This window comes from Leptosomus discolor, chromosome 1, assembly GCF_034619465.1.
Source record: "Leptosomus discolor isolate bLepDis1 chromosome 1, bLepDis1.hap2, whole genome shotgun sequence".
Taxonomy (NCBI): Eukaryota; Metazoa; Chordata; class Aves; order Leptosomiformes; family Leptosomidae; genus Leptosomus; species Leptosomus discolor.
The window spans coordinates 204,068,628-204,087,583 of record NC_141391.1 but is presented as its reverse complement, the minus strand read 5'-3'; the positions used below and the strand labels follow the sequence as shown (position 1 = coordinate 204,087,583).

At 40.8% G+C, this 18,956-nt stretch overlaps 1 protein-coding gene across 3 annotated transcripts in view; it reads right to left on the bottom strand.

The window, feature by feature from the left end:
* The window catches only part of SRPK2 (SRSF protein kinase 2), a 151,196-nt gene that overhangs the window by 81,595 nt on the left and 50,645 nt on the right, over nucleotides 1–18,956 (bottom strand). Inside the window, exon 1 of one of the 3 annotated variants that reach the window (XM_086474233.1) lies at nucleotides 15,916–15,971. The exons of the other annotated variants lie outside the window; for them this stretch is intronic. Coding sequence (XP_086330359.1) covers nucleotides 15,916–15,953 — 38 coding nt within the window. The 5' untranslated portion in view covers nucleotides 15,954–15,971. Of the gene's footprint in view, nucleotides 1–15,915; nucleotides 15,972–18,956 lie in introns of those variants that run through there. 3 annotated transcript variants of the gene reach the window in all.

Sequence of the window (18,956 nt, the reverse complement as noted above, 5' to 3'; positions counted from 1 at the left end):
AAATCACTTTTACTTAGCAAGAATTATTTTCTTTCTTGATTGCCTACTGATTCTTCAGCATGTAGGTCATACAGCAGGCTCCCAGCACTTCTTGAAAAGCTACAGCCAAAGTTGATGGGCTGTAGCCTGTGATCCTCCTTATCCAATCAAGGCAAGAAACAAATCAACAGGGGACATAAAATACATGCAGGTGGGGCTAAAAAGGAAGGAGACAACATTCTGGTTGATAGTACTGAAAGCTGTCAGTATGCATAATATAAATCACTGAGGTTTACTTTTGTATAAAAGTAGCTGTAGCCCACTAATCATTATAATGTGCCTATCCCAACAAAAATGCAATGTATTTTACAAGTAAATCCTTGTGCACCAATATCCAAACCAACAGTTAACTGCATTACACCAAGAATTAGCTTTTACCCATCTCTACTTACATGAAAAGTTCTCATTTCATTTAAAGATAGAATACAACACTTTAAATATTTATTCCATAGTTTCTTTTCTTTTTATGAACAAGTTTCATTGCCAAGCTCCTATCAATGAGCTGAGTGTTCCATTTTTTTCTGTAATTTTGAGTATCTGCAGTTAGCATCCAGTTGAGCACTGGAACAGGCTGCCCAGAGAGGCTGTGGAGTCTCCTTCTTTGGAGACTTTCAAAACCTGCCTGGACGCGTTCCTGTGTGATCTACTCTAGGTGGTGCTGCTCTGGCAGGGGGGTTGGACTAGATGATCTTTTGAGGTCCCTTCCAACCCCTGACATTCTGTGATTCTGTGATTATATCACTTAGAAAAGGCTGGTACCAACTTCAAAGATTCAAGTCACAAGTAAAAATAACTTTTAGGTGTTTAATTTTGAAGAAATTATTACAGTTTGCCCAGTTATTACCTCACAGCAATTTCCACAGAAACCAAAACAATGGTTTTGCTACCAGTGAATAAATACAAGATTGCCCAAGAAAATGGAAACTTTCTGTACTACTTTGTGTATGACAAGTATATTAATCACGTGTTGCAGAAGTTGAATTATCACATCACTAATATAATTCAGTAAAAAGCTTTCGCTGTCACAATTAAGGCTATGAATTTATCATAAATAAATAAGTAAACAACTCCGCTCCGAACTCAAATCTTATCTTAGAATCTGCTGAAGGTTTAATAGGTGAAAAGCATAATTAACTATGAATAACTCAGAGCATCAGAAATTAAGATGTGGGAGTAGTATATGCTTCTGAAATACTCAGAACAGATGATGAACAACAATCAAATACCTCCCTTATTGATTACCCTTGTCTTAAGGCCACTGTAAAACATCTGCCTATAGATCTGAGACCAAATCCCTCCCTAGATGCAAAACAGATAAACACTAAATACCGAAGTGAATCCTAGAAATAGCTAGAGGAAAAAGACAAAGAATCAGTATTGTAAAGCTAGTGAAGTTACTGTAGAAGAGGAAACAAATAGCCAGAGAGATAGAACATGACCAGACAGATATCTTTTGGACAGGCTTTTTTTTTTTTTTTTTTTAACAGGGTTTGCCTTTATAGCAAATAAACAAGAATATACAGAACAATATCAAAGAAAAGCTATGTGCTCTCATGCAAATTATCTGACTACTGAAAAAGGTGCTTTCAACAGAATAGTGAACAACTAAAAAAGCAACTAGCCTTAGGATTACAGTTTAAGTATAGAAGTCAGTAAAACAAATTGCTGCTCTAAGAAGGCTTTGTTTTCCAAAACAAAAAAAAACCCTAATAGCTTTTAAGAATTCCAGTATGTGTCTTTCCTGCTATAGTTTTAGCTGAATTTCAGAAAGCAAGCTTTGTTCAAACGCTGTTTTCACACAGTCACAGAACAATTGAGGCTGGAAGGGGCCTCTGAAGGTCACCTGGTCCCACATAACTGCTCAAAGCAGGGTCACCTTGAGCAGGTTGCTCAGGGTCATGTCCAGTTTGGTTTTCAGTATCTCTGAAGATGAAGACTGCACAAACCTTTTGGGCAACCTGTGCCAATGTTCAACTACCCTCACAATAAAAAGTTTTTCTTACATCTGAATGGAGTTTACTATATTTCAGTTTGTGCCTTCTGCCTCTTCTCTGGTCACTGGACAGCACTGAGAAGCCTATCTTCTTTACAACCACCCATCACGTATTTATATACACACTCTGGTAAGACCCTCCTGAATCTTCTCTTCTCCAGGCTGAACAACTCCAACTCTCTCGGCCTCTCCTCGTATGATAAGGGCTCCAAGCCTTTCACCATCTTTGTGGCCTTTCAGTGGACCCGCTCCAGTACATCCCTCTAGAGCTCTCTTGTACAGGGGACCCCAGCACTGGACACAGCACTTCATTCTGTATCACCAGGGCTGAGCAGAGGGGAAGGATGACCTCCCTTGACTTGCCGTCAACACTCTGCCTCAAGCTTTGCTGGCTTATGTTTGACATGCTGTCTACTAGGTCCTTTCCTGCAAAGCCGCTTTCCAGCTGGTTGGCCCCCAGCCTGTACTGGTACATGCAGTTATTTCCACCCAGGTGCAGGACTTGGCATTTCGCTGTGTTGAACTTCAGGAGGTTTGTGCCAGCCCATTTCTCCAGCCTGTCCAGGTCGCTTTAAATAGCAGCACAACCCTCTGCTGCATTAATACAGGCTGGGCAATGAGTTGATTGAGAGCAGCCCTGTGGAAAAGGACTTGGGGGCGTTGGTGGATGAAAAACTGAATGTGACGTGGCAACATGCGCTCACAGCCCAGGAAGCCAACCGCATCCTGGGCTGCATCAAAAGAAATGTGGCCAGCAGGTCGAGGGAGGTGATTCTGCCCCTCTACTCTGCCCTCGTGAGACCCCACCTGGAATACTGCATCCAGCTCTGGAGTCCTCAGCACAGGAAAGACGTGGACCTGTTGGAGCAGGTCCAGAGGAGGGACATGAAGATGATCAGGGGGCTGGAGCACCTCCCCTATGAGGACAGGCTGAGAGAGTTGGGGTTGTTCAGCCTGGAGAAGAGAAGGCTCCGGGGAGACCTTATAGCGGCCTTCCAGTACTTAAAGGGGGCCTGCAGGAAAGGTGGGGAGGGACTCTTGATCAGGGAGTGTAGTGATAGGATGAGGGGTAACGATTTAAAACTGAAAAAGGGTAGATTTAGATTAGATATAAGGAAGAAGTTCTTTACTGTGAGGGTGGTGAGGCACTGGCACATGTTGCCCCAAGAAGCTGTGGCTGGCCCCTCTCTGTGTTCAAGGCCAGGCTGGATGGGGCTTTGAGCACCCTGGTGCAAGGTGTCCCTGCCCACGGCAGGGGGGGTTGGAACTACATGATCTCTAAGGTCCCTTCCAACCTAAACCATTCTATGATTCTACGATTAATCACTGCTCCTAGTCTTGTATCATGTGCAAACTTGCTGAGGGTGCATTCTGCCCTATCAGCCAGGTCATTAATGAAGATATTAAACAGTATTGGCCCCAGTAAAGGATGACTGCTGGAGTACACCACTAGTGACTAGCCTCCAGCTGGACTTCGTGCTAGTGACCACAGCCCGTTAAGCCTAACAGTTCAGCCAAATTTCAATCCACTTCACTGTCTACTTACCTAGCTCAGACTTCCTTAGTTTGTCAATCAAGATGTTACGACAGACAGCGCCAAATGTCTTGCTAAAGTCAAGACAAACAACAGACACTAGTATTTTTTAACCAATATTAAACATATCTTAAGGCTCTTGCTTAGACCATTTTTTTGTGACACCGCAGTAAATCCTATTATCTCTCTTGGGAACTCTAGCCAATACAAGTTAATAACTTTATTATAAAAGCTTCATCAAACATATATATACACGCAGAAGCAAGTGAAGTACTATCATATTTTCATGTCTCTAACTTTCACTTCACATAATCCATATCTCAATGCATCGATACTTTAAAATAAATTTTCAAGTAACCAGCACAAAATCAAAGGCAGGGGATAACAAAGCAAACAGATGACAGAGGACTGCGAGCAGATGGTACCTAAACACCAAGGGAGACAAGAAGAAAGAGGACTGGGGTGGGTGGTAAAGAGAAGGCTCTGGGATAAACCTCCTGTTGTTTGCATATAAAACTCCACTGCAGTTGAATCTTGGATTATTTTTGCAGGCAACAGTACACACATGAACTGCTAGTTGTGGACAAAACAACATGGTCTCAGAAGAAGTTTAGAGAGCCAGTAAGTTGTGAGTCTCAGAAGCTTCCAGGAGTTAAGTAAGACAACACGTATGTCAGCTCCAGCTGACTCATACAAGCTTAGACCAATGGAGCAAGGTGATGAAACATCATGCAATAACCTACCGTCAGGCTTTCTAGAGAAGAAAAGCAATCATTTAGAAGGAAAAAAAAAAAAAAAAACACAACACAAACCAACCAGGATGGACTAAATCTAAACTGTCTTGCCCTAGAGAAGTCCCGTGAAGACCTGGCAGAAGCCTGTGAAGACAGATCCTAAAGCAGCTCACACCTGTCCATGGGAAAAGCCCGATTAGAGCTATTTACAGTAAAGGGCAGGAGTTTTCAGATGCCACACAATGTGACCTAGGAACAAACTGTAGAGTCCAAGAAGTGAATAAAGGTATTATAGTGTGCATAAAGACTTTCTCTAAAAGTTATACTTTAGGTATGGCATTGTTATTTTAAAAAAATAATGTCTGTGATCAAACTGCTCTCTGAAGAATTCTGTATTTGGCTGCAATCAAGGCTGATGGTTGGGCTGAATACCCTCTTTTTAGTCCAAGTAAAAAGGGAACATTAGGTCTTTTACACAACAGCTGTAAAAAAAAAAAAAAAAAAGAAAGAAAGAAAAAGAAAAACACTGTCCAAAGCACTTACACATCAAATCCAGTCAGACTGTAAAGTGTGCAAAGAATTAACAATTATTAAAGGAGCTCAGGGAAACTGCTGCAGTTACAGATGCCTCTGTGTTTTAAGCAGAAAAAAACAGGAAAAAATGCTGTGCCTGTGATCTCAGGAAAGAGAGTTGTGTGGGGTTTTTTGGGCGGTGTTTTTTTGAGTTTTAGGGGTTGGGGTTTTTTTTTAGTACAGTACTTGCTAGACAGGCAGACTTGAAAACATCAGCAAAATAGCTGCTTGTTGCACTTTGTTTCTACTCTGCTCAAGCAAACACAGCTCTGTTTACATGCTTTGTAAATAAACAGGACTGCACATACACACACACACACAAAAAATCACATACTCTATTTCTCTTCCTGAAATAAGCAACTTGGCAAAGCCTCAAGTATTAGCTAGCTCTTGGGCTCTTATAGTAGAAATAATACATGCCAGGTTTTCTGAATACAGATGTCAGATAGCCAAACACTGGCTAATACACCTTGTGGGTCTGTTTTTCACCTGCTCAGCTACCTTGCAAAGGAACTGAGCAATCTCTTCATGATTGCAGGTCAAATTAACAACTGGCCTCCCTGTTCACCTTGGAGACATCACTCTCCTAACTAAACAAGGACATATGATTGGTTTTTGCTTTTTTTAAACTGGCCCAAGAAGTACTTTTTGATCACTATTTTCAGATAGCTCTTTTCTGGACCAGAACACAGAGAGGCAGGATGTCTAGTGTGAGTCGGTTTATGCTCCAGAACTCTTTACTGTCATTACATGTCGCTGTGCTATCTTACCTTGAACGGGTTTTGCAACAAGCACAGAGGGCAAGTTCACCAGAGTAAGTAGCACTACCTGCTTGCGGTCATTGCTGAGCTTTGCCTCCATTAGATGTACAAGCCTTACATCTCCAGCAGGTGTAATTCCAAAGCACAGAGTATATATTTAACACATTGTAAGAAGATACCTCACTTTTCCTTTCCAGAAATACAGGTCTATAAACTGACTAAGAGTTAAGTAGTAGACAAAACTCTGCAATACTAAATTTCCATGAGACTGAGAGGTAGTAGCAAAGGAATTGTGCATTTTGTGTCCTCAGCTGATCTCAATCTTTTGGATGTCCATGTTAGATGGGCAAAAATCCAAACAGACCTAGATCCCCTGGGAGACCAGTGTTAGGTTATCTGATTAAAGGCTAATCATAATAGAAACAGATCCAGCAAGGATCAGTAGAAAAACAATAGGTAGAGAAACTCTAACAACCTAATCAGTGAAAACAGAGCACCTGAATCAGCTACTCCCAAGACCATCAATTAGACCATATTCCCCCAGTGTGAAACCCACCAGGATGCGTCTCCCCAGAAACACCTTGAAAACCACAGGTTGCCTTAAGGGGTACAGAACTTATTATGGGATGCAGGGAGAAAGAACATTTTTGGATTGTGTAAAACTTACAGTGAGATTGTGAAAATATGCAAGATATTATGTAATGTTTAGGGGAAGGACTAGAGATGGAGAAAGACAGGGATAAAGGTGAATAAGGGAGAAACAAGTATGGGAAAACAGCAGGGAAAAAGGATAAATGGGGCAGGTCCAGTGCAAATGGGTGGCTGGTCAGTGCAACTTGTCTGACTGAGCCCTGCCCTTGATCATGACAGCCTAGCCTATACTGTCATTAAACCCTATTTCTGTCTCCTTTGTGGATGCACTTTCTATTCTGAGTGTGCATGTGTGAACTCAGGCCGACTTCAAGCCAGACTGGCCAAGCAGGTAAGAGGTCTAAGTACCAGCAACCGGAGTGGGAAAAACCTTGGGGGCTCATGGGTCTAGGTGCCAACAACTTGGGGACATCAACGTGTCAAGGCTTCAGCAACCACATAGACCATTTAAAAGGAGCTACTAGGGAGACCCATATCGCATGTGTGCGAGTTTCTGTGAAAATTCCACTAGTGGACTTCCATCCTGAGGAGCTGGAAAGGAAGAACAGGACTGGGCTGTCCGTGCAGTTTTTGCTTGAGTGCTCTGAATATCTTTATGTGGGTGCCAGTAAAAGCACTGGTTTGAGTCTCTGTTGATCTGTGCGGCCAGCTGCATATGCATATTTGGTACATGAGCGTGGGTACATGCACGCACACCTACTGGGAATAAGTGCTCGGTCTCATCACTGGCTGACCCTGGGGACACAGAACTGCAGCAGTCTGGCACTCACCTATTTAGCTGGGACAGGCAGTATGCCCCTGGGACCAAACGCCCTCCACATTTGGCTACGTCTAACAACTGGCATGGTTAAAAGGACATACACACCTTTAGCAAGTTTCTTAGCGAAGCTATCAGCCAGACTTTGAAGGTGAAGTGTATAACTCTGCCTTAGGCTTGAGTTTGGGGTAAGTCTATACTGGCTTAAGCTGTTCTGGCATCTACTGGAACACACTCCATGCAGTTTTATTAAGGCATTTTGTAAACCACTGAGTATTTAAATGATAATTTAAAAAATGTATTGGCATTCTCAGGCACCAATCTACTTCAGTTGGATGTCCTCTGGTTCTTTTAATAGCCCTTGAAATTCCTATGGGCTAAACACGTTTGAAAGGAATCTTGACCGGATCTTTCCTATGTGTTTTCTTTTCAAGTCAGGACTCAGCTGTACACAACCATAACAGAAAAGTAACACAAATAAATCAAAAATACAGATGAAATGAAGTAGGTGTAAATTAAATTAAAGGAACATATTTATTAAGTTTGGAGACGCTTGTAAACAGATTTCCATAAGGAGCAACAACACCTTTAAATACTAGTGGTCTGCACAAAAAATCATGCATTCTCTGGCAGCATACCACAGCCGGGGTGCTCAAGGAATAGGCAACAAGCACAGAGGTCTACGCTAATTCATCATCTCAGTAATCCACCCACAGATACCAAGAGTATTTGTGAGAAAGGGGAAGACTTTTTTTCCCCTCGATCACCAATAATTTCTTTGTAAGTTCTGCATTCTTTCACTTCTGTTGTGAAACAAGCATTCTGAGGAAGGCTGTATCTTTTTTTTATTTGGCTTTCTAGACTAATACTCTGAAACATTAATTACCTGGGAAGGAGCCAAGTGAGACTTCAAACTAAGGATATAAAGACTGTTTGTACTCTTTATTTATATTATACTAGAATGAAAGGTTTTAATTGAGAAAAATGTACTTGAGAATCACTGCGGTAGATCATCTTTTTGTATCTTAGGGAAGTCTTGGTCCAAAGTTGTATTACAGTCTTCTCAAAAGCAGACACTTCTCATAGCTAAGACACCACACAGCAGTGGAAATTCCTGATTCTTGTCACATACGCAATAGGAGCTGTCAGAAAGGCTTTATGCTGTCATACCGGGCTTGACAAAGCACCACTCTGAGGAAACCACCACACGTGGTCTCCTATGGGTAAGGTAATCCTTTTATAGAAGGATTCATAAAGAGCAGAGCTAATTCCAAACTTCTTCCATTCTAGTTCACGGCATGGAATAAACAGACGTTGACATGTCTGTTTGGTATGTGGGCATGGCAGGAACTGAATGCTTCTGTGGACAGTGGCCACAGCAGCTGAAGATGATGGACAACGAGAATCTACAGGTCGTGATGCTGGATAACAAAATAACAAAACAGCTGTCCACTAAAACCTGTAGGAATTTCAGACCCCTTTTCCACCTCCTGCTGGATACTCTGATACAGTGGTTACAACAGAAAATAATACTGTCTGTTTATAGTAGCATTAATGACAAAAACAATTCTCACAGTTTCTGCCAGAACTACTGCTAATATTTAAGCTTTGACAACACAGAACAAACATGTAGCTTAAGAAGAGTTTCTGCACTAATATGGCTGTCTTTGCCCCCTAAAAAGATATACACTACTCTATCCCATGCATAGTAGTACTGAGCAACAGAAGTGAGGACAAGTCCTTGCCTTCTTAGGAAAGCTGTGAACATCCCAGTAGATTTGGGGCATAGGAAATTGCTTCATGAAAACAAAGCGCTGAATTCTTTATATGTTTTGTGTTACTCCAATGATATTTTGCGAAATAAGAAGTAGCTTTAAGAAATTCCCCTCCCTTCCACAGAATTACACTGCCCCAAGTTTTGGAAAAAAAGTCTTCAAAATTAACAAGCACGACATTAAAATACACGTTTCACCAGCTTTTGAGAGAAGAAAATATGATCTTCTAGTAAATGAGGGTATCGCCAATGATATGACCAAAGTCATTTGTTGGTTTAGCAGACAACAAGATAAAGTTAGAATTAGGATATACTTGTCAGTACAGAGAAGTTATTTAAAATGCCTTCTGAACATCCTATGAAACACAACGGCCAAAATTTCATACAAACAGAACATCTATGTGGGACATAGTTCTGGTCTTGGAACATTGTCCAGTCATGAAAGAGAAGCACCAACCAGCCTGATCGACCTAAAGCTCTAAACAGATGAGAAAAGCTGTGTAGACAAACTTGGTAAAGAACTGGCACTCCTTCTTTTGTAGCATACGTAACAGGCAGAGCTTGGAGCTGCACACGTTTGTTTTGTAACTGGAGCTTTAAGGAACAGAGAGAAAGACAGTGAAGCAAAAAAAAAAAAAAAAAAGGGAAATAGCAATTCACTATCCATCTACTCACAATCGACAGCATGAGTTTAGTAGGAATCCTAGATGAGATGACTTTCATACTCATTTTTAAGGTAACATTGACTGTTTGGAATTTGTCAGAGAGTTTACCCAAGCCTACAGGTGAGTCCTGAAGAAAACACAGAAGCACCTGAGGCAGATACTGGCTCCAGAGCGCAAAATTCCTGAAGAGAGAACCAGTGAAAGACCTTCTGCTCACAACATCCTTTGGGCAGAAAAGGTATTTTTTCAATCAAATGGAAAGACTGATGGATATCCGCCGATCTGTATGGCAGAATTCACAGCAACTCACCAGCAGAGAAATGCTACAATTTCCTGATAATACGCTTATAATACACAAAATATGCAACAAAATGGAATGCTTAAATTGGCAAACATTCACTTAACCTGTTGCCTAGTGCCTCTTGGTAACTACATCAATTGTGGATCAATGAAAATACACATCGCATCACAGTAAGTTTACTGAATTATATGAATATCTAAATATGTTATTATTCATTTGTAAGTACGCAAATGTGAGGATGCAGAAAACCACACATTAATTTATCCTGTAACACAGCACAGCAACAACAAAAATGTAGCCATCTGGCATAGGTACACATTGTTTTATGCAGTCTATCAGGTAATGTTCCCTTACCATTGGTCTAGGGGCCTCGAGTGGACATTTTAGTGACGTCATGAATAAGACAGTGATTAGGCAAGAAGTTTCAAGTCATGAAACAGACTGAATTTGCAATACAAAAAGCTTTGCTTAACATGACCTGTCAACGTTCTACCCTGAAGGGGAATTGGAATATATATGTTTATCCTAGAAAGAGAAAGTATATTGTTCAAGTCATAGTTTTCAAATTTTTTTACATACTTTTTTTTTAGCCATTAACTATCCGTGTTCTAATCATCACGGGATTACTTGAATCAGCTTCCAGTGAACAGTTCTCATACAGGACAATCTCATACAACCCCCCAGCACTTTTCAATCTCTCCCTTTCCCAAAGTTCTGTCACTTTAGTTCCAACAATAAGTGTCAAAACCCGAGATTCATGTAATAAATATTTCATAAATAACTGCATGATTAAAAGCTCTTAAAGATTAAAAAACCAAACACAAACAAAAAGCAAACAAAACCAAACACAAACAAAACCAAACAAAACCCCCCACACCCTCAAAAAGAGTAGCACACCGACCATCTGAATAGGAGGGATACTAATGATACAAAGACTGTCACTGAAAAATAAAATACACTTCAATTTCTGCATCTTTTGAAAGCCTACTGATGAACTGATACAGGCACTATCAGCTCTAAAAAGAGTGCAGTGTCCCCTAAAAATATCATCTCAAGCTAGAAAGCTGCTCCACAAGTGGCTGCTTCTATACAGGCTATTTCTTTTTTCCTACACAAGCACAACGGCATGTTGCAGCATTCTTTGTCTCTGCACCCTCTTCATGGCTGCTTCTATACAGGCTATTTCTTTTTTCCTACACAAGCACAACGGCATGTTGCAGCATTCTTTGTCTCTGCACCCTCTTCATACTTCGCTTAAAAGCCTTGCATGCTAAAACAATGAGTCTGTGAAAAATGCACAAAATACAGGATTAGTTTTGGTCCAATTTTAGCAATCTAAAATTAAGTATCTAGTCTGAGAGCGCTATACAGGCACACTGTCACTGAACAGTTTGGTGGTGGAATGAAGTGCGTCCCTGCACAAATAGCTTAAGGCCTGCATTAAGACAGAATGATTTCCTCCCTCCTTCTGAGATAAAATACAACAAATTGCAGCAGTAGCTTGCAATTTTGAAAAAAAAGGTTAAAAAATATACATTGTTGATTGTTATCATACATTATTTTAAACAAAACCGAACAATTAAAATTGTACAACTACTAAAAATAAATTTGAACTGCCCTGAAATGGAAGTTAGGCAATATTTCTTTTACATTTAAAACAAAAAGTGGGAAGACAGCTAAAGAAAAGACTGTGTTTTAAAAACGTGTTTAGAAGTTAGCAGAACTGATGAAACAGTTCTATTATTCTGATAATTTTTTTTGTTTCAATGTTAGTAACATAACAATAGAATCATTATGTTACCAATGCCCTATTATCTAATAATTATTCTACAACATTTATCTGATACACAAGCAACGTCAGCTCATACTGAATGCTGTGAGCTGATGGTTCTTCTGAACATGTGTTTCATTTCTGTACTTCATTACAAGTGACACTTCTGCCTTAGGAGAAGTAGTGCATCCACAATTAAATTAAAAAAAGAAACACACACACACAAAACCAACCACAAAACAGAACAATGACCTGATGAAGAAACCACGTAAAAGCACTGAGAAATACATTAATTTGCTTTGCAAAAATAAATCACAAAGAGAGGGACACATCGTCCAGGCTAAAAAAAAAAAAAAAAAGCCCCCCAAAATAAAACCCCCACCAGTTGTCCTTAAACCTTGCCTGCACCACCCACCTCAAATACTTCTACACACTGAATAACACACTTCGCTGTCCTACTGTCATTTGAAAGTATCTTCCCTTCACTGCTATTTATAAACCCCCTCAAAATCAGAAAAATTGAATTATACACACACCAGTTAGCTACTTTAAGGCTGCTCATGAGTGGTCCCTAGTAATTTCTTTTAAAAAAAACACTGAAGCAGAAATTAATTTTAAAGAAACGTGCATATGCAGCCTTTGCAGAAAGACGGGAGAAGACCAGGTCAAATACCTCAGGCTTATTGGCCTTGCTAATAACCTTTACCAGTAAATACCCTGTGGTCAAACCACATTGCTAAGATGACATAAATTTAGTATCCAAAATCAGAGCTAAAAAAAATACCAAGTTCTTTGTCCTGAAGTATAAAAAAAGAAAAATACTATATACATTAGGTTTGCAGTCTAAAGAGCAGAAAGTGATCCAGGTGGAAGCAATTACTTCTCTCAAAATTTGCAAGAGTTCCACAAAACCCTCAAAAACAAGAAAAAAAAAATCTGCACAGCTTAAAAGGTTGACTATACTGTACGTGAGAAGAGCGTGTAACTCATACAACCGAAATGAAAGTATTTTTGCTTTCTTGGAGGGCTCTTGAAAGACCATCCTCCTCCATCTGGCTGCTGCTACTCGCTTTCTAATGACATTTGCAGGGCTTGGACAAGTAATCTCCAGCCTCCACTGAAACATAAAGAACATGGGGGTACACAGTAGTTAAGTTACTACTTATTAGACAAAGAAACCAGGTGCGTGTCACACTGCAAGCACGCCGCAGGAAAACATTTCCACAGTATACTAAAAGCTCAAACGTCCGAACAAATCAATTCAGAGTAACAGGCTACGGCAGGTTACCTGATCCACTGTAACCGTCCATGTGCACACACGCATCCATCGTTACCCGGGTTACCTTATCAACACGGAACGAGGACTTTGTCACAGGCTACTAACATGTACGTGGGCACCATTAACTACTCTGAGATCTAGGACTTAACAGATGCTGTCTGATCGTGTCTGCTTAATGACATATCCCATAACACACCGAAACACAGACACCTTATCCCTCCCCCCGCCCCCATCTGCAATTACAGTTTTTCTAGGGGGCAGGTATGGGGAAAGGAAGGATGAATGTTAATAAGAAAAATGTCTCAGGTTTGTATTAATTTACTTTTCAAGGCTGCAATGTCTTTAACATCTCAAAGGATTCTCAACAAAAGGTTTCATGTCACTTTCTCGCTAATGTCTCAGAAAAGCCTCTTAAAAACATAACAACCAACTATTCCAAGAGAATGTTGCAGGATTCTAACATGTTGAACTTCCCTAACAGCCAAACCATCCATTATATTCCAGCTTCCTTCACATCGTTTTTTTCCTCTAGGATAGGATAACATGTTGAACTTGCCAAGCGAGCAGGAAAACCTACAAACACTAAACTTTCTTGTAAAAACAAAGACCAACCAATGAGGCAAGTAACGGGCTTCTCTCATTTCTTCTCTATTCCCATTTCATCCGTGTCTGTAAATGTACAGAGCACGTCCTCTCCCCTCCTGCTATGCAAGCGCTGTCTAGCAGCCTTTGCTAGTGTGGAAAACAAGAAACAAGCCGTGGACACTCTCAGATCTTCCACCTGGCATTTCCACCTGGAGAACTCAAGCTTCACAAAAAGTCCAACCACTAGGAGCAAGGGTAAAAACTGATAATAAAAAAACATGCAAGTATGAACTCCCTTTCTGTGTTTCTCAAGAACATGCATATTTCCATGTCTGTACGGCATGAACACACAGTGCAATTTTGCCATACAGCAGATTGAGGACAGTTTAGCAGTTCAGACACTCAATACTTTTTTTTTTTTTTCTTAAAAACACCTCACACAGTAATTTTGAAAGGGCCTTGAAAGGAACTGGCAGCTAATAGGATAGACAGCACTGTTTCATAACAGCTTGCAAAAAATTCAGTCTATTTTTAGATAGGTGAAAAGAATGTGGTTATTTAAAAAAAAAAAATCTCAGTTGTTTTAATTTATAACTGACCATGTAACTGTGCAGCTGATGTGTCAAATCAATCTCCAGGTGAACAGTACCATGTATTTAAATCCTCAAAAGAAATCTATGTGCATACACAACATTCACATTTTAATCTTTATTGCAAGATAACGCATCATGCTGTTATAAAAATCTTACTTTTTAGTGAATGGCATTTAAACGGACGTCAGACAAATGCATCTTTTTCTAATTATGTGTTACAATCCTTTACAGGAACCTATTCATTTATGACTAACATCAGTTCAACTATGAGCATGTTTTGCTAAAAACAGACTGATCAGTTTCAGAGTGCTGCATAACATTCATATTATAAATATCTATATTATATACTGAATTCCCCCACAGCAATGTCAACAAAAGTCTTTCCAAAAATCAAGTCAACACCTGTTTCCTTTACTATTTTCACCCCATCATCCCCTCTGTTATCACCACCATTTTATTAGTCTTGTATTTAAAAATTTTAGGCATCTGGGTGGGACAGAGGTAAACAAATAAACATTAACATTTTATTTCATGATTCTTAATTTTGAATAAATAAATAAATAAAATACCTCTCAAAGCTCTTCTTATATTTCTCCATTTTGGAAAGGTGACTTAACAACCCATTCCCCCCCACCATTTTCTGTATCTCTCATTGCTGATATTTTGTTATACTACAGCTGGTGAAAAGCAATGCAGTTTGCTTCTGCGTATCTTACACAAATATACTCATAAATCAAATTAAACTGCTCATTTTGCTTTCTAAAACCACGTATGCCACACAGCACTCGTTCATTTTGAAAGATGTCTTTTAGACTGCTTCCTTAAGATAGCTTTCAGTGCATTATCATATCTTTCTATGCTGAGCCATTCAATAAAATGTACTTTAGATAATAATTTCAACTAAACATACAGTTTGAGTGCTTAAAATTAATAATTGTATCTTTTTTTGCCAACATCCAATATTAAAATGACAAAATAGAACATTCAGATGGTCTTTTGCATACAGCTGAAATGATTACTGTAAATAATTTAGGGAAAAAAAAAAAAAAGATATTATGTTGCTCCACATTTAAGCCATTCTGAAAACAAAAATCTCTCCTAAAATTCAGTCACAGGCAAAACAGAGGTGAACAGGGCTGGATCATTTAAAAATCAACAAAATAATCACCAGGAGGTTATTTCACGTCAGAAAACTTAAACGTGCATTTAGTGCCTCAAAATATTTCTTTAAAACCAAACAGCTACTTGAAATTGAAATAATCTGATTGACAGATAAAATAATTGCTTTAAAAACACTTCTGAGTCATTTTGTCCTTACCTGCAGGCATGAACCATTACTGCATGCAGCGACTGCTCCATTTCCTAGCACAGACTTGAACAAGGATCACATCTATCTTACAGAATGTGACTAATTGGAGGATTTGCGATTCCTGAGCCACTTTGCAAAGGACACTCCCTTTCCACATAACAGGACATGAAACGCTTCACCGAGTTATATTTCCTATGCACCTAAACCGAAAGGAACCCTTTGCAACCGTGGAACGGCTTCCTGCAACACAACAAAACCGCGAGGTCTTTAAAAACGAATTTAGAAACCGAGGTGCCGTTTGCATGACAGTGAGAAGAAGCAAGGTCTGCAACACCCGCACACGCAAACCAGCCGCCTGCTGTAGTATGATTTGCATGCTGCAGCCCAGTAGGCTTCATTAAAATGAGGAAATCAATAAATCTCTGCAAAAATGCACAAAGCTTAACCAAAAAGAGGGGTTCGATGGACACGGTACGATCACCAGCATGCAATACGTAGACGATGCTAGCAAACTTGACAAGGAAAAGAAACAAGCCCTGCGCCGCTGCTTGGCAATGCTACACCATGAGTCGTTCATGCAAGAGATGCAGCCGTACCTTTCTGAAGAGGACGACTTCTCAGAGTTAACTGACATCAGCAGCTCAATCTTCTGCTTGATTTCTGGAAAAATCAGAAAATATTCACAACCGAGACCGCCTGCCCTCGCTTTCCGAAGCCTTATTAGCCAAACGATCTTATTTCCCTGAGCCCTTTTGTTCGGAAGGAGGCCGCAGCAGCCACCGTGCCTGTGCGAGGGCCGGCCCAGCCGCGCTCTGCGGGGACGAGGCGGGAGGCGGCGGGCCGGGCCGGCCCGCGCACATGACGGGGCACGGCGGCGGGCGGAACCATTCCGCGGGCGGGGGGGGCGCCTCGCCTCCGCGGGAGCCGACGCGGTTACCGGGCGAGTCCCGCCGCCGCCGCGCCCGCGGGTGCGCGGGGGGGAAGTTTCTGAGGGGGGAACACCGACACAAAGGACCGGTGGCACGGGCTGTCTTCCCGGTTGGTTGTCCAAGCAGCATCGGACACCCTCGAAAAGCTTCAGATCAAAAGCCCTGAAAAATATGGCTCTTCGAATCATTTTTGTCACAAAGAATGAAGTATTAAATCACTACTTTCATACATGGGTTAGAAATCAGGCATGGAAAATGCTACGCATACCTGGATTTTATTTTTTAGTGCCTTGCCTCTACTTTCCTCCAATTACACTTTGAAAAGTACTATCTCGTTTTCCTGCCTTTTTTTTAATAACTACTAATTACCCACCCAGCACTTGCAACGACCAAGCGGAGACGCCCACCAGGCTCACCGGGGCCAGCATGGACCGCCGGCCTGACGACGGCAGACGTGCCCCTGTGCCCCTGCCGCCTGTCCCACCAGATCCTGTCAAAGCAGCCAAAAAATGAATTCACCAGGAGCTCTGGAGTCAAGAGGTCTGTCACCCAAAGAACCAAAGAATAATGTCACAGATGCAAGCATCATGTTGATATCCTGTCCTCACCGGAGAACGTAGTGCCACCTACGGAAATACGGGCAAGACCTGTGCAACGTTAAGGCCATGTCCACTTGTTTACAACCCAAGGAAACTTCAACTATTTGGGATTAACCATTCTATGATGGGAGAGCTTCAATGTAGACATTTTTCCTTTCTTTATGCATATATTTCAGATACAAAGCCTCGACATTTCTAAAAACAGAAGAAACAAACTAGATTTTTTTTTTTTTACCAAAATTAAAAAATTGTTATTGCTACTTGAATGAGTTCATCACCCTTATGAGCTGGTGGAAGGGTTGCAAGTTAGCAGCAATCGTCATCTGGTTAAGCATATGCCACCTGTTCTTCCCAAAACATACTGACCGGAGAAACCTCCGAGAAGAATCTCCATCCTCGCATCCCAAGTAGATCCTTAGAGCTTTCAAGTCATGTCTTTGACATGTCAGTCTGTCCATAACTGGCTCCACTATATGACTGCAAGGACCATGCAAGGCTTCCTTTACCAGTGCCCACCCCAGGCAACAGGTGCTCCTCTGGTCACAGCTACCAGGAGATTTCTCTGCCCACCCAGACTCATGCCCCAGCACAGGTAGAAGTTCAGCTGCTGCAGGAATGTCCAAGTTGGCAGCTGGGAAACCTCTCAGGTTCTGTGCTGCTCCAGAGCTGCAGCGTGCTGGAGAATAAGCTTGCTGATCTAGTCTCTTGGACCTCATTACCAAAAGTCCATAGCTGTTCTCATTTAGGCCAGGTGCATCTTTCCCTCTGTGCCTCAGTTCACCAGCTATCAAGAGGGAACTAAACTCCCTGAGGTACTGGGATTTTTTTTTTCAGTTAAAAAACAACCCCACAACCTATGATGAAACACCAGTAAGCACCCCCAAACACCAAATTACCTGATTTTGTACTCAATGCAGTCTCAAAAATGTCTATTAAGCAAGACTTAGAAAAATGGTGACTTGGAAAAAAGTACGACTTAGAACCACACAGCAGCTAAGAACTGAAAACACTGAATATCCACCCGATCGCTGAAGGACCCACCCACATCACAGTAAAAAAAATTCTGACATATCACTAAGAACTATGCTGTACTGCACAAAGGCTCCACGAACAGCTTTACTTCCTCTTCATTTTCAACTATACAATCACAGTGTTACTTTAAAACAGATTTTTAGTGCAAGGTATGGCATGGGTGTTGATCATACAAATTATGCAACGCATTGGATATACTGTTACTTAAAGATTGTCTTAAACAAGTGGAGGAAGGCTAATCCTGTAATGTTAAGGTTATCATAATACAGTATCTTCCAACGCATTTATGTTTAAACTGTATGAAGGCAGCGCAAAAGATCAAATAGACCAAAGAACAGTGGCACAGTGCCATCAAAACCAGCTAATGCAGGATACACCTCATTCAGGCATTCAGAACACTGCAAAAATACTTCTCTGAAAGAGATCGCCTTTAAGAAAATTCAGAAAAAAATTACTCTGAATATAGACTACTTCATACTACACAGGTTGAAAGAAAGTAGATGTACTCATTTTCTTAAGGACTAGCACACCTGCAATTCCATATGGATTCTCTCCTCATAATCCAACCCAAAGTGGTTCAACAAGAACAGGATGCTTTGTTACACATTGTAATGACACATTTGTGTTGTCAGTACTAAAAGCTACACCACAGAAATTTCTGTGGGATGGAGGACACTAAAGGTTTGGGCAGCTTTGTGGAGAAAGCTTATCCGTTCAGTACACTGCTTCTCCCCTCCCTGTTCTGTATGAAGCAATGTTAGAAGGCAGCTCTCTGTTGCTTACCCTCACTTTTGGACAGAGAGAAAATTAACGGTTTGGAGGTGCAAACTAAAGTTCATTTCCCCTAACACAGATCCTTGACACTGACTGACTAAATATGTTCCTCGATCTCATAATCCAACAATTTTTTTTAATTCCCTCTGAAGATGCCCAACCCTGTTAAAACTTAAAATGGATTATATAAACAGATATTAACAAGGCAGGATTGTATGGCAAAACTAAATCCACAGAGCTTGGAATAAAGTGATCAACTGATCCATTCCATAAGCAAGCCTCCAGTCAGGCTTTTCAATGGAT